Source organism: Trachemys scripta, chromosome 5 (genome assembly GCF_013100865.1).
Source record: "Trachemys scripta elegans isolate TJP31775 chromosome 5, CAS_Tse_1.0, whole genome shotgun sequence".
Taxonomy (NCBI): Eukaryota; Metazoa; Chordata; order Testudines; family Emydidae; genus Trachemys; species Trachemys scripta.
The window spans coordinates 68,957,306-68,971,998 of NC_048302.1; the positions used below are offsets into that span (position 1 = coordinate 68,957,306).

Consider the following 14,693-nt stretch of genomic DNA (forward strand, 5'->3'; position numbering starts at 1 on the left):
CTCAAGGAATCAATTCTGAAGCACTTAGAGGAGAGGAAAGTGATCAGGAACAGTCAGCATGGATTCACCAAGGGCAAGTCATGCCTGACTAACCTAATTGCCTTCTATGAGGAGACAACTGGGTCTGTGGATGAGGGGAAAGCAGTGGATGTGTTATTCCTTGACTTTGGCAAAGCTTTTGATACGGTCTCCCACAATATTCTTGCCAGCAAGTTAAAGAAGTATGGGCTGGATGAATGGACTATAAGGTGGATAGAAAGCTGGCTTGATCATCAGACTCAACGGGTAGTTATCAATGGCTCCATGTCTAGTTGGCAGCTGGTATCAAGCAGAGTGCCCCAAGAGTCGGTCCTGTTGCTGGTTTTGTTCAATATCTTCATTAATGATCTGGAGGATGGCGTGGAGTGCACCCTCAGCAAGTTTGCAGATGACACTAAACTGGGAGGAGTGGTAGATACACTGGAGGGTAGGGATAGGATACAGAGGGACCTAGACAAATTAGAGGATTGGGCCAAAAGAAACCTGATGAGGTTCAACAAGTTCAAGTGCAGAGTCCTGCACTTAGGACGGAAGAATCCCATTCACTATTACAGACTAGGGACCAAATCTCTAGGAAGCAGTTCTGCAGAAAAGGACCTAGGGGTCACAGTAGATGAGAAGCTGGATATGAGTCAACAGTGTGCCCTTGTTGCCAAGAAGGCTAACGACATTTTGGGCTGTATAAGTAGGGGCATTGCCAGCAGATCGAGGGAGGTGATCATTCCCCTCTATTCGACATTGGTGAGGCTTCATCTGGAGTACCGTGTCCAATTTTGGGCCCTACACTACAAGAAAGATGTGGAAAGAGTCCAGCGGAGGTCAGCAAAAATGATTAGGAGGCCGGAGCACATGACTTATGAGGAGAGGCTGAGGGAACTGGGCTTGTTTAGTCTGCAGAAGAGAAGAATGAGGGGGGATTTGATAGCTGCTTTCAACTACCTGAAAGGGGGTTCCAAAGAGGATGGATCTAGACTGTTCTCAGTGGTAGCAGATGACAGAACAAGGAGTAATGGTCTCAAATTGCAGTGGGGGAGGTTTAGGTTGGATATTAGGAAAAACTTTTTCACTAGGAGGGTGGTGAAGCACTGGAATGGGTTACTTACGGAGGTGATGGAATCTCCTTCCTTAGAGGTTTTTAAGGTCAGGCTTGACAAAGCCCTGGCTAGGATGATTTAGTTGGGGATTGGTCCTGTTTTGAGCATGGGGTTGGACTAGATTATCTCCTGAGGTCCCTTCCAACCATGATATTCTATGATTCTATTCTTTTCAATCATTTTTGTATGAAACACTGGCTATTCTTCTAACCATTTTCTTTGCCCTTCTCTGGCCTCTATTTCACCAGATGAGTAAGCTGATATCCTGCCATAAAAATAAATCCACATAGATAATTAGCTTTTACCATTCACTGCATGAACTGAATATCAGACATTATACCACCATGGAAACAACCTGCTATTGTATGTCATGAATGTAAAATAATATGAGGCACAGAGTACTGAACTGCACATGAATGAGAGAAACACAGGGCATGCTGCATGACCTACAACAAGATTCAGTATTCGTGTCATCAGGGAGAATTAGCCAAATTATTCATGAGTCTCAGGGAGGCAGAGATGAAATGTGTGGTCCTGGGCCAACTAAAATAATATTGTTCTGTGGAAAAGTCAAGATTATTATTATCACGTTATTTTAAACTTTATCCATGGAGGGATCATTATGGAAACATCACATAATTTGTGGTCTTGCAATTTATTTGTAAAAGGATTTATTTATTTGTAAAATTTCTTTGTAAATAATTTATTTGCAAACAGTGGCTTTTTTGACTTGCAAAACAACAGTTTTCTATCCTGGGCTTTTTATAAAGAGGAGTGCTTTTTAAAAATAATTTAAACTGATAGATAAGTTTTCAATAAGATGGTTAAAGCAGGAGGAAAGCTTCTGAAGGAATAAAACTAGTCACATTTTAATATGTTAAAAGAAAATCATTTAAAGATTTACTCTTGAGGAAGTTGCATGATTCGTGTGAGCCTAATATTAGAAAGCTAATCCAAAGCTATATTCTCTAGTGTCACACCACACTTGGCCGGAAGCTGATATATTATTTGGATTCATATTATCAGCTGTAAATAGGAAACAGAGCCTAGGACATGACTTTTAATTCACTGGTATCTCTAGGGCTAAAGAGCCTTCTTTTATATCTAATCAACAGCTGGATGTCACCACTGAATGGCCATAACACAGTGGGTGCAGAATTTATCCTGCAGCAAAATATGTGATTGTCTAGATCTTGTTAATTGTTTCAGAAGTCCAGTTTAATGTGATTGTGTGTATTTCTCAAGAGATTTACATGGAAGAAGGCAAACACCCTCTGTTAAAAAAAATTACAGTACTGCATTGCAATTAACTCCTTCTGTGCCGTAATATATAGGGCTCAGTCCTGCAAGGTGGTGAGCACTCTCACCCCAGTTGAGCTAAGCACTTAAGCACATGAGTAGTAGTAAAATTAAGCATATGAGTAATTCCATTGATGTTTAGCACATGCTGGCCTGGGTAGAATCAGGGTCAGAGTGCTGAGCAACTTGCAGGCTCAAACTCTTATAGCTTTAGATGTATTGTTGTATGCCAGGCGTTCCTGTTAAATAGACTTAAAATATGTACTTATAATTTCTTCCTGCGTGTATGTAGTTATGTCTGAGTACAACTGTAAAAAAGTATGGTTGAATTCACTGCTAATCTTACAACTGGCAAATTCCTAGCAGTTCAGAAACATTATCTCACCCACAGAAAGCTGTGTTTTAGTGATGGAGAAGTTCTGAATATTACCTTTTAGCTTCACAACAGTGATCTCCCATGAGGTATAGAGCACTTCCCAGCTGTTCTCTTTCCAGAACTGATCATATCAATTGCTGTTATGTGTCTATATAAAACAGAATACTATATACAGTAGACAAGGACTTTGAGGGGAAAAAACTCTCAAAAAAGGCTTTGTATGGATCATGTGTCTTACAGACTGTATGGGATCAATTTACAGCAGTGTCTAAATATCAGTAATTTTAGCAGGAGTTGGGTCACATTTCCAACAGAATTTGTCTGAACTTGTGCAATATGATGCAGAAATAAATGAGCAAACTGAATTCTTCTTTTTTTTCCCCTGTAAATGAGAGGGTGGGCTTTATAAAGGAAGCTGAACACTTAGGAAGACTTGGTACAGCTTTCATGCCTCAGCACCAAAGCATATTTAAAAGACCTGCTGATTTGTAAATATATGACTTACTGCTGCAAATAAAATGTTTATAAAAGAGAAAATTTGACATGACACATATTGTAATTATGTCTTTCTTGTGGATGGCATTTTAATTTTGAAAATCTGGGGATAATTCTCTTTAAAAGATATCTCCTCAAAAGGCTCAGGTACTTACCCCAGGTGGGCTTCAGTAGCAAGGAATTCTGGCTTTTACAGATTATACTTTTGTAGTCAAATTGATATTAGGAAAGGATTAATTTGTTTGGTAACAGAGCAATTATCTGTTTTTATATAACTTTTTTTCAAGCACTAAGTCTTTAGTGCAAAAAATAATCAAAAACATTTACTCTTTTACAGGTTGCTATTTCTAATAAATACCCTGAGGATATTTCTTAGATAGAAGAAGTTTGTGTCAGTTGTATCTGCATGACATTACCCAGAAAAAAATATGAAATAAAATTGGATCTTCCCTTACATAATGTGCATAGCTAGGTCTGCAGCATTCTGTATTCTGGGGTTTCTAGCCAGTTAAGTGATAGATTAATTTTAAGCAAGTCCTTTGGGTCCAGATCCACAAAGGTACTTAGGCTCCTAAATCCCATTTTTAGGCACCACTGTGATCCACACACACCCTACTCAGCTGCCACCTAACCCTGTAGGTGCCTAAATTCATTCAGCATCTGTTTATTTCAGTAAAAGCTCGCTGGGTGCCTATGTTTTTGCCTCTGGGCATGTGCACTTCTGCCTCAATCTAGGTGTCTGTACTCCTGTCTCCCACCTAAATCCCAGTGTGATCTGCAAAGCAGGAGAAGACAGGCACTCCTGTTGCCTGCAGGGCCCAGTCCGGTAGGTGTGCTCAGAGGCTACTGAACTCCAAAACAGCTGGGAGGGTGGAGGGAAGGAGGAATCTACTTCATAAACTTTTAGCTCAGTGGTTAGGGCAATCCGCTGGGATTCAGGAGACTCCCAGTTCAGCTTCCAGTCTGCCTGACAAGACAGGAATGGGAGTTGAACAGGGCACTGCCACCTGCTGGATGAGTGCCCCAGTCACTGGACTATGGGACATTCTGGTGTGAGTCTTTCTCCATTTCTCCTACTGCGGTGGTATCACTTGAATTAACTATTGGAATAATTAAATATTATTTGGGCCAGTGAAAGTGTGAAGATCCCTCTGTAGTCCAGTATGTAGGGCACTCCCCTGAGAGGTAACAGATCCCCACCCAATTCCCTTTTTCTCCTGAGGCAGATGGGAGTCTTGAACAAGGGGGTCTTCCACATCCCAGGTGAGTATCTTTATCATAGGGCTAAAGATTAGAGGTGCAGTCCATCCTTCTGGTCTCCTTGTACGACACAAATGCCTAAGCTCATTTTCCCAAATCAATACCTAGATACGGGGATCAATTGTAAACATGATGTTGTAATTCATTATGTTTTCATAATGATATTTTGAATTGTTTGTACATCAGCCTTTGTGCTCCATGAGGGAGGGGGATTAAATATATTTCTCATCTATCAGCCTATATCAGACATTTGTGTGAAAAATGAGCAGACTTTTTGTGGTTTATTTTCAATGAGGTGACCTTGGTTACACAAGGAACTATATTCCCCAATGGAAATGCTCTGCTGAAATGCATTTCCTGATGAGTTTAATAAGTGTGTTGAATAATTTACTTCTGAGAGGGAGTGACATATGTTTGTGATGATATTAAACATAATTTTATCAACAACTTGTCTTAAAAAATAATTTGTAAATGATCAGGATAAAGTTATACGGCTCCATCCAGCCAGGTGCTGAGTGCCTCCTGCAGAATGGGCAACATCTTGCAGGACCTGGCTCACAGTATTAACAAAAATCTATACGGTAAAAAGATGCATTACTCAGGATCAATACACTTATCTAAGAATTTTGCTGCAGAAAACTACTTTGGTGATGGAATTTAGCATGTTTCTTAATCTGAAAGAGAATTAGCCTCAATGAATTAGCATAAATTATACTTCTGTAGTTTTGTATTACTCGTTGCAAAGAATACTTTTCATTATAATCCTCACCAAATAGCTTGTTTGTTTGTTCTGCAAGCGTGTGTGTGTGTGTGTGTGTGTGTGAGAGAGAGAGAGAGAGAGAGAGAGAGAGAGAAAATTAGATCTCTGCACCTCCCGTTTGCTTTCTTCTTTTAGTCTATGTTTAGACTATGAGCTGGGGTATGGTTCCCAGCTCCCGTACACATACTTGTGCTAGCTCTGACTGTACTAGTGTACCTGTGGTAGCATGGGCAGCAGCGGTGGAGGTGGTACAGCTAAATCATGCTGCTGCTGTCCATGCTACCAGGGCTACGTAACTCACACTTGCACTAGCTCTCATCGAGCTAGCATAAGGATGTGTAGTGAGCTGGGAATCACAACTCTAGCTCATAGTGTAGATGTAGCCTTAAAGAGAGTGTTTTCTGCTGAAAACTCAGATTTTAACAGGGTTTAGTTTTCATGGCAGACTAAAACATAATCACTTTTGACCTACAGTAGCCACCTAGGGTTTCACTTTGGCCCCATAAAATGCAAATTAAAAACTCTGCACCCAACACAAATAGAAGAAGAAAATTACGGGCTAATATATTATGATTATTTTGTAATAGGCTGAAAAGAAAGACCCCTGGATTTAATGTTCCATCTAGTCAGTCATGTAATATAAATGACTAGCTAAATGAATCTCCCTGTATAATCTTCTTCTGCATTTTAAAAAAAGAAAACTGTGCTTCAGTTCTGTTTTTCTTCCGGCAGTAATCTGAGGAGCATCTATTTTATGCTGTATTGAGATTAAATATTTCATAAAAGGAGTTTAAAATCAAGTGGTATCCGCATTTTACATTTTTGTTAGGTTAGTTCAGGTCAGCTAGAATGCATGCGCCCTTCTTAGATGATACAGCACTCTGCATTTACAGACATTTACATTTAAACTATAATTGGAGAATTTGGTTCAGCAGTCCTTTCTGCTAAAGACTTATTTTTGTCATGAAGTAAGCCTGCCACCTGCTGGAGGTGCTTCAGTAATGAATGTTGTCTCATTGGGAGGATTGTGCCCGCAGATCTGTGCATATGATCTTCCCTTCTCCAGCCTGGCAGAGTGGTGTCCATCCACTGGACCCTGCCAGGCAGCTTTCCTGCTGATCTGGGGATCTGCATAAGTGAAAGGTGTGGGAGGCAGCAGGCTGGAGAAGGGATCGAAGGTAGTGCTTAAAAGCTGCACATTGTCCTCTCCCCTTCTGTCCTAGCAGAGGTGATTTTTTCTGTGGCTTACCTCTGTTATATCCTCGCTTCCAGGGAGCACATGTGCACATAGTTGGGGACAGATAGCTAGTGTGGAGGTACAGAGCTCCATGTAAATGGCCTTTGTTTCGAATTGATACTTCAAGCTGCACATGACTCCTTTAGTGGGGGGGATGGATGGGGGGGAAGGGAGAAGCCTTCTTGACAGGACAACATGAGAAATCTGTGCTAGGGAAACCTCATGCTTTTGCACTTACAAAGTGCACTCCTACAGGTTTGGTTATGGAAAGAGGAGATCTGACCCACTGAGGCTGTATAGCGTTAGACCCCAATGTAGCGGCTGATCAGGGGATGATTTGGCCTCAGACATTAATTAGATTGCTTTGTGCAGTGAAGGGGCTGTTCTAGCAGTTGGGAATAGCCAGAGGACATAGACTATGCCCACTGTCCCCCTATATCTGTGTAGTTGGAGTGACACAAAGAGACTGTATTGTATCAGAATCAGGCACATAGTGTTATGTCTGTGTAACTTGTAACTTCTTGCACTGAAGACAGGTTTATTGAACATATCTGTGTGTGCAAACAGAAAAAAGTTGAAATCATTAAAATATATACTTAGTGCTTTAGAAGGGCCAATTTCACAAAGCTGAAAACAATTATGAGCTGAATTAGTAGTGAGCGAGAATTAAAACAGACAAATGTGAATGGCAATTGGGAATTGTTTAATAATATTTGACCAGATGAACAGAAAGCCACAATCTCATAATAAAAAAAAGGCCACAATGGTTAAAAAAATTACCTGGGCTTAGAGGGGAACTAAATGCAGCTATAAAATAATAATAAAAATAATGATTACTAATAATAAATTAATAAATATATAAAACAAATGGAAGAAAGGGGAAGTTGATAGTAACATATATTACTGTTAGATGTAAAATGCATTCTTTTGTTTCATTTCTGAAGTCTGGACTCTATAGGATAATTTAATCATCACTTCAGAAGTCCGATTTAATCTTCTGAGACAGGTGGAAAAACACTCATAAGAGTTCACAATGTCTCTCTGTATATGTTTAATATAGATTTCATTAAGTAGAATACAATTTAAAGATGAATAAATTATAAAATGATGATATGACAATGTGTACAAGTTTTAATAAATTAATTTAACATAGAAAATCACCAGGGTGTAAGAGATCACATAACAGTAAACTGGTCTTATCAGAAAGCATCAGCTTCTCTAATTCTATTCTATATATTCTGGACAGGTGATCTTGGTGCCAGTATGGAACCTTTAATACAGATCCATATTAAATATCATTTAAGCTTGATACCAATCAAGAGGTCAATCAAAAAGCATTCTAAAATTCAAAAAATAGAATTTAAATGATTACTTAACTGTTGATTTATTCTTACAAACATTAGGCAATTCTTAAGACAAGGCAAAAGACAGTTCACACTCCCTCTCTTGTGTATGTATATATTCATATATTATACTAAAATATACAACTCCTCTGCCTAAGCTCCCCAAAACAAACCAATCTACATTAAAACATGTCATTAAGGTTGCAAAGTCAAGGATTCCAAGTTAGGCAATGTCAGAACTAAGGTTGTCTGTGCAGGCATCTGATATGGAAGATTTCAGGCTAAACAGTTAAAGTTTGGCAAAGTTATAATCAACTGAAAACAGGGTCCTATAATGGGAAGTGTCAGGCCTTCCTACAGTAAAGAGAGACTGTGCCAGTGGGTATTCTCTCAAGATGGGGAAAATAAAGGCTTTTTTATGATGGCTTAACCAGTGCAAAGTGACCACAATGCACTTATGTATGATGCCATACATTTCTACTTAACACTCAGATATGCAAAGAAAAGATTATGGAGGATGTATGTGGATGGATACTACATTAGCAACATATAAACATAAAATGCTTAGATACATTTGTATCGTCTGTTTTGGAGTTGTGGTTTATAGAAGGAAGTGCTCTTTGCTGTTTGCTGTGATTGAGTTTCTATTGTGTGCTGTAATTTTAAGAGGTTACGTTGGAACAGGTTGATGCATTTCACTTTTTACAAAGAGAATGTTAATCACACAAGATTCTTAAAATTTGTTTCCAGTTAAAAAAGAATCACTGGTTTATTTGCTTGTTGAAGCTAAGCTTTCGAGCAGACTAATAATTTCCTTCTCTTCTGAGAATGCCTTCCATTGCCTGAGGGCTTCCCACTCCTGCTAAGGTGCTTCTGTCTCATCAGGACAAGAAATAGAGTCAGATCCCCAGCTGATATAAACCAGCATAGCTCTATTGAAAGCAGGTGAAGCAAAACACATTGTGGCGTACTGAAATGTGGTTATGACTTACAGGGCCGGCTCCAGCATTTCTGCCGCCTCAAGCAAAAAAAAAAAAAAAAAAGGCCGCGATCAGTGGCAGCAGTTCAGCAGCAGGTCTTTTGCTCCTAGAGGGAGTGAGGGACCTGCTGCCCCCAAATTGCTGCAGGTGCTGCCCCTCTTCCTGGGCCGCCCCAAGCACCTGCTTGTTAAGCTGCTGCCTGGAGCCGGCCCTGATGACTTATCACTTCTGGATTTAATTTTAAACTATGTGGGGGATAGCCTAGTGAGAGACCCTACTCTGCAAGAAACGCTAGTTTACTTAGGGTAAAGTTCTCCTGTGGTGTGGAGAACTAGCATGAGACCCTCTGCACCACAGTGCTTAGCTGCTACACAGAGGTTGTATGGGGGCTTTACTGAGTGGCTAGAGGAGGTGCCTATACCCATCCCTAAATGCTATGCTAAGGGTCTCAGATACTCATGCTTTATGTTGGTGGAGTGGGGATCACCCTTTCATTGTGTATGTAGCTTGGCTAGGTATATGTGCACTAGCTTTAATCTAGCTATCATGGCTAAAAATAGTAGCAAAGATGTGGTAACGTGGACCCCAGCCCAGGCTAGGAATGCACATTCGCACCCAGGGTTCTGGGCAGGCTTCCACAGCCTGTGCTATTGTGTCTTCACTGCTATTTTTAGCTGTGCTAGCTAGATTAAAGCTAGTGTGGGTATGTCTATCCAGGCTGAAATCAGACCTTCAGTTGCATCATAGACATACCCCATGTCTAACTTCTGTACCTCATGTCAGCAGGGTCAAAGATTGCTGTAGAAAGTGCATGTAGCTTCTTGGCAGTGGGGGGTTTAGCTCTTTAACAAGTCTGCTGGCTATTTTAGTAATGGTATTGCTGGAGTATGTAAGTCAGTGGTCTGAGTAATCTCTCTTGCTACTTATTGATGAACTAGAGGAAAAAACTCAAGATCAGACCTTAGGTGTCTAAACACACCTACTTTGCCAGGGTGATCAACTTTGCTGTTTTAGGTTAAAATTCACTTAAATCTTGGATGCATGGGTAATGAAATATTGTTATTCTTACTGCATGACTAAAGGACAGCAGAATCATACTTAATATGTCCTAATTCAGGGGCTCACTAGAACAGTAACCTCACTTGCTCAGTGTGGGGGTAGTGATTCAAATCCAAGTGAAAATCAGAGGGGAACAGGTGTTTCTATTTGGTGGTGAGGAGTGTGTTTAACAGTTCTAGATGATCTTCTTCCTTCAGACAGAGCTGCTTGGACTCAATTACAAGTCCTTGTTTCTTTTCAGTGATCACTAAAGCTGAAGTTACTGGTAAGCTGGTCAAAGGGACTGAGTCTTAGACCTGGTGTGGAAACAGTGTTGTGATAAAAGGCAACACAGAGAAGGGAGCAGCAGTGAATTTCCCCGCTATCCAGTGAGATCAATACAGCTGTGATCACTAAGAGACAGGCGAGGTGGTGGAATCCAAAAATGTGGCACTGTGGCTAAAGGCAGCATGGTGAGAGATGCAGCAATGGCATCAAAGGTGCCCTATGATTGCTAATAGCTGGGTCAGTTGGTCATGGTGCAGTAGAGCCGGACTGGACCAAGGACACAGCAGAGCAGCAGTCGAGGTGGCAGTGACAGCTGCAAGCAGCAACGGCAGAAAGAGCAGCAGTCCTCAATGAAGGTGTCAGTCCTCTCCAGGGGAACCTCTAGACTTGGGATCTTTGCTGACCTTGGACAACAACCCATGAATAGAGTGTAGAATAGGGAAAGGAGGAAGGGTGTATTGAAGGGATATTTGTCCATTGGACTTTCACACTGCAAGGTGGGAAACTGAGGCAAAGGACACCACCCAAGCTGCTGAGGGATGGGTGTCGGTGTACTTTTGAATCCTCATTGCTGTGTTTTCCGAAATTAATGCTGTATTCTCTCTCTTTAATAAACATTTTTGTTTACATAGACTCAGTACTTGCGAGTGGGGAAGTATTATCCATTAGAGGTGGCCATAGGAGGTATCTAGTTTTCTCAGATCTCTGTGTGGGAGTCTGAGTTGGTATAATGTTGTAATTTTAAGAGGAACCCCTAGATACTGAACCCAGCCCTTGTTGCTGCTGACCCTACCCTGGCAGAAGAGCTACAGGTGGGAAATACTTGCTTTCAGTCAGTGGGTACATAGCTCTCGTGGTGACAGGCAGAAACCCACCTATTAAAAATAAAATCAAATTCATTATGTATGTGCGGTGTCTGGGAAGAAAGGAAGCGATGGTCTAGTGGTCAGCTCCTGGGGATCAGATGTGGCTGTCAGGAGCTCTCGATTTCTAACTCTACTACTGACCTGATGTGTGTCCCTGAGCAAGTCTCTTAAACGCTGTGCCTCATTTTCATGCCTCAGTAATAGGGGGATAACAGTTACTTACCTAACTCACAGAAATCAGAACTAAATGGTTAATAATTGTACAGTGCTTTGAAAATGTAATGTTCTACTATATGTCTATGTGCTGGTTATTATCAGGTATCATGGTACTTGATGGCATCATGGCAAAATTGCCCAGTAAGAATAAAATTAAAAGTTATGTGCAATTACAGCAAGTAGAAATAAAATCACTCCTTTAGACTTGTCAGTGAAATTAGGCACACAATTTGTAAATGTCAATGAACCCAGGTTTCTAAAAATGCCAGTTTGTTCTGATCCTTTCAGACAGTTTCTTTTATAAGCTCAGCCAGCTTCTGGAAAGCCTGCAATGAAAAAATAAAAAGAGAAAAAGGTTGAGTTGACATAATACTGATAGCAGTCACTAACACAGTGACCACTGATATCAAACTGTTAATAATCACTATTCTCCAGCTTTTCCATGTACATGTTGTTCAGAACACTATGTCTGCAAGGCATTTCAGCAATATCTCATCAAGTACGTGTGTGTATATATACACACACCCCAACACAACACCCTTTCCTCACCACTGCACACTGCTTTGAGAATTTGACCTTCAAGGCATAGCTGGATTTGACCAGTTTGCAATGGCTGGATGAGCTGGTACTTTTGCCCCAGGGTTGCTGTCTTATGCTTCAGAATTTAAGCATTAAGGCAATTGTCAGTATCAGAAAATATTTTTTCATAATGTGTCAAGCATCTCCTTAGTGATAATATAGTGACGTTGTTCTGCAGTAAACAAAGCACCAACCAGTGAAGAGAGAGGGAGAAATATGCCACTACTCCAGCAGACAGGGTCAGTCTCAAACTACTGTAGTCGGCGGGGAGAAGTATGATCATATTTGCAATTCTTGTGTCTTAGGTAGCACAATAAATGTGTTAGAAAGCAAAATAAGATTGCCTTCTTGAGAAATACACATGGAAATACTGAAGTATGTAAAAAAAGTTGAGGGTTGATTTTGCTTTCTTTACCCTAAAATTGTATTAGTAGCCACTAATCTTGCTTATTCATCTAAAACTGTGAAAACATGGTGCAGATTCTCTCTATGCTGCTTTTCTAAATCATACTTTGTATCTATTACAGCAAGATACCCAGAGAGTGCTTTATAATACACAATGGATAAATAACCCATGGAACTCACAGCCACTAGGCATTAGTGATCACAAACTTAAGAGGCTTTAAAAAAAAGGATCGGATATTTCTATGGTTAATAAGAACCATCGTTGTTAGATACCAAAAGACATAGATGGGATATTAACTCTCACACATCAGGGCATAAGCCAACCTCTAGATGACTGTAGCTAGGAACAAACTTCCCCTGTGGGCTGACTATTCTGTAATTTTCCACCATAGGGGCTCTTGCATTGTCTTTTGAATCATCTGGAACTGGTCACTGTTGGAGACAGATAGAAGGAAGGATGGGGCAGTGGTTCAGGTGCTAGTCTGGGATTTGGGAGAATTGGGTTCATTTCCCTGCTGCATCACAGACATCCTGTGTGACCTTGGGCAAGTCGCTTAGTCTCTCTGTGCGTCAGCTCCCCTTCTTTAAAATGGGGATAATGCCCACCTGACGGAGGTATTGTGAGGATAAATGTTACAGATTGTGAAATGCTTTGGCACAACAATAATGGGGGCCATATTAGTACTTAGATAGGATTCTAACTAATCATCAAGCAACGACTTACATACTTGCTCATATACTGGGCTGTTAACCATTCAGTAAATTACTTTGTACTTTAAGGTATCCTTGTTGCCTGCCTTTCTCCCCATCATCTCTCTTCAATTTTGCATGATTCATTCCACCATTCAAAATAAACAGAGTTGATTATGGTGCATAATTTGGAGAGAATTTTAAATGCCATTATGGGGTAAACAACACTGGATATTATAATGTTAGGCAGTGGTTCACAGTGGGCAGGAAAAGGGGGACAAGAGTGTCGAACTTGCTACTCATCTGTACATCCACCAGAATGTATTATAAATTTAAAAGCTTAGATGAGACAGACTCAGTATCAGAAAACCAATAACCATCTTAACAGAGGAAAAAGAAAATCAATTTTCTGCAGCAGTTAGGAAGAAGACTGTGATTTATACTCACCTACAACTGTGTGTGTATGGATCTGTGGTTGATACATGAATGGGAATTTTATGCACACACATCAAGAGGACAACTTACACTTAAATTAGAATCTTGGTCCCAGTGGGTCTAGTAAATAATCAAACTTTTAAAATGAGACTTGAACTAATGACTTTCCATAAAATAAATGCTAGTTTTACTTTGGTAGAAATGCAAGAAAAAGGGTCTTCAAGTCCAATATTAGTCTGCATGCAAACAACAAATTTACATGAACAATAGAATCTGATCATGTAAGTCGCCCCAGTGATGCACAACACCACCAGTTACACTCACCTGGTCCATCTGGTCTGGAGAAGCAAAAGAATAGGAAGCTCTGACATAGGGAGTAGGAGCTGAGCTATCAATGCTAAACGATTGTCCAGGAACCAAAGACACCTAAGAAAGATGTTACTGACTTTAATGTTTTGAATGCAAGGAAGTTTGAGAGGATGGCATGTAAAATAGGACCATTACACTATCCCGTATCAGAAACTGTTTATAGTTATACCAAGTTTATCTTATTTTAGACATAGCTAATAGGCAGAAAAGACTCACAACTAGTATCAAACTGGGGAATTCTTTGCTTCAGTATCTAGTAAAATCTAAGGACTCTATTCAGCCTGCACTGAATGAATATAGCTTCCCTGGGAATCTACAGGCCAAATGTAGTGGAATGGTAAACAATGGTGTAAATTACGTGTCAGGTGCGAGTTAGTCAGCAAATGGATGTAAGTGGTGAACTTCAAGCTGTGCTAAACTTGGACTTGTACTAATTGAGTATTCAGCAGGTGTGCAGCAAACTGAATAACATACACATCTAGGATCAAGAAAGCAGGGGGTGGGGGAAAGGGAATAACAGGCAGAGCAAATACAGCAAGGTGTGAGAAAAAGCTGATCAGCCACGAAATTTAGCTATGTCCACAACATTCTCAAAATTCCTGTTGTCAAATTTAGCTTAGGTGTAATTGGCTATAACTCTCATTGACGTCAATGAAGATAATATCCTTTTGTGCCAGAAGTTGAACTTGGCCCCTACAGAATTTGAAATTAGAAATATCACCCATTTTTGACTAGCTTCTGACATGAGATCATTTACAACAGTATAACACCGTATACAACACTGGTGAATTTGGTCTGGTGTTTTAAGGAGGTGGCATTTGTGGTCTGTTAGGGGGAGGAAGTGGGGATAGTAGGGGTCTGCATAAAATGGAAGGCTATGTGACAATATAATAGTGGAACCGAATGGATGTTGGCCTTTAAAAA

At 40.3% G+C, this 14,693-nt stretch overlaps 1 protein-coding gene across 5 annotated transcripts in view; it reads right to left on the bottom strand.

Moving 5' to 3' along the window:
* Positions 1–9,042: 9,042 nt before the first annotated feature.
* The window catches only part of LOC117877794 (kynurenine/alpha-aminoadipate aminotransferase, mitochondrial-like), a 49,563-nt gene continuing 43,912 nt past the window's right edge, over positions 9,043–14,693 (bottom strand). For all 5 annotated transcript variants that reach the window (XR_004645824.1, XM_034771289.1, XM_034771290.1 and 2 more), the window contains 2 exons: positions 13,725–13,826; positions 9,043–11,617 (listed from right to left, as the gene is read on the bottom strand). Coding sequence is in view for 4 of the 5 variants with exons in the window: in XM_034771289.1 (XP_034627180.1) it covers positions 11,576–11,617; positions 13,725–13,826 (144 nt within the window). In the remaining variant the exon portion in view is untranslated. The remainder of the gene's footprint in view (positions 11,618–13,724; positions 13,827–14,693) is intronic.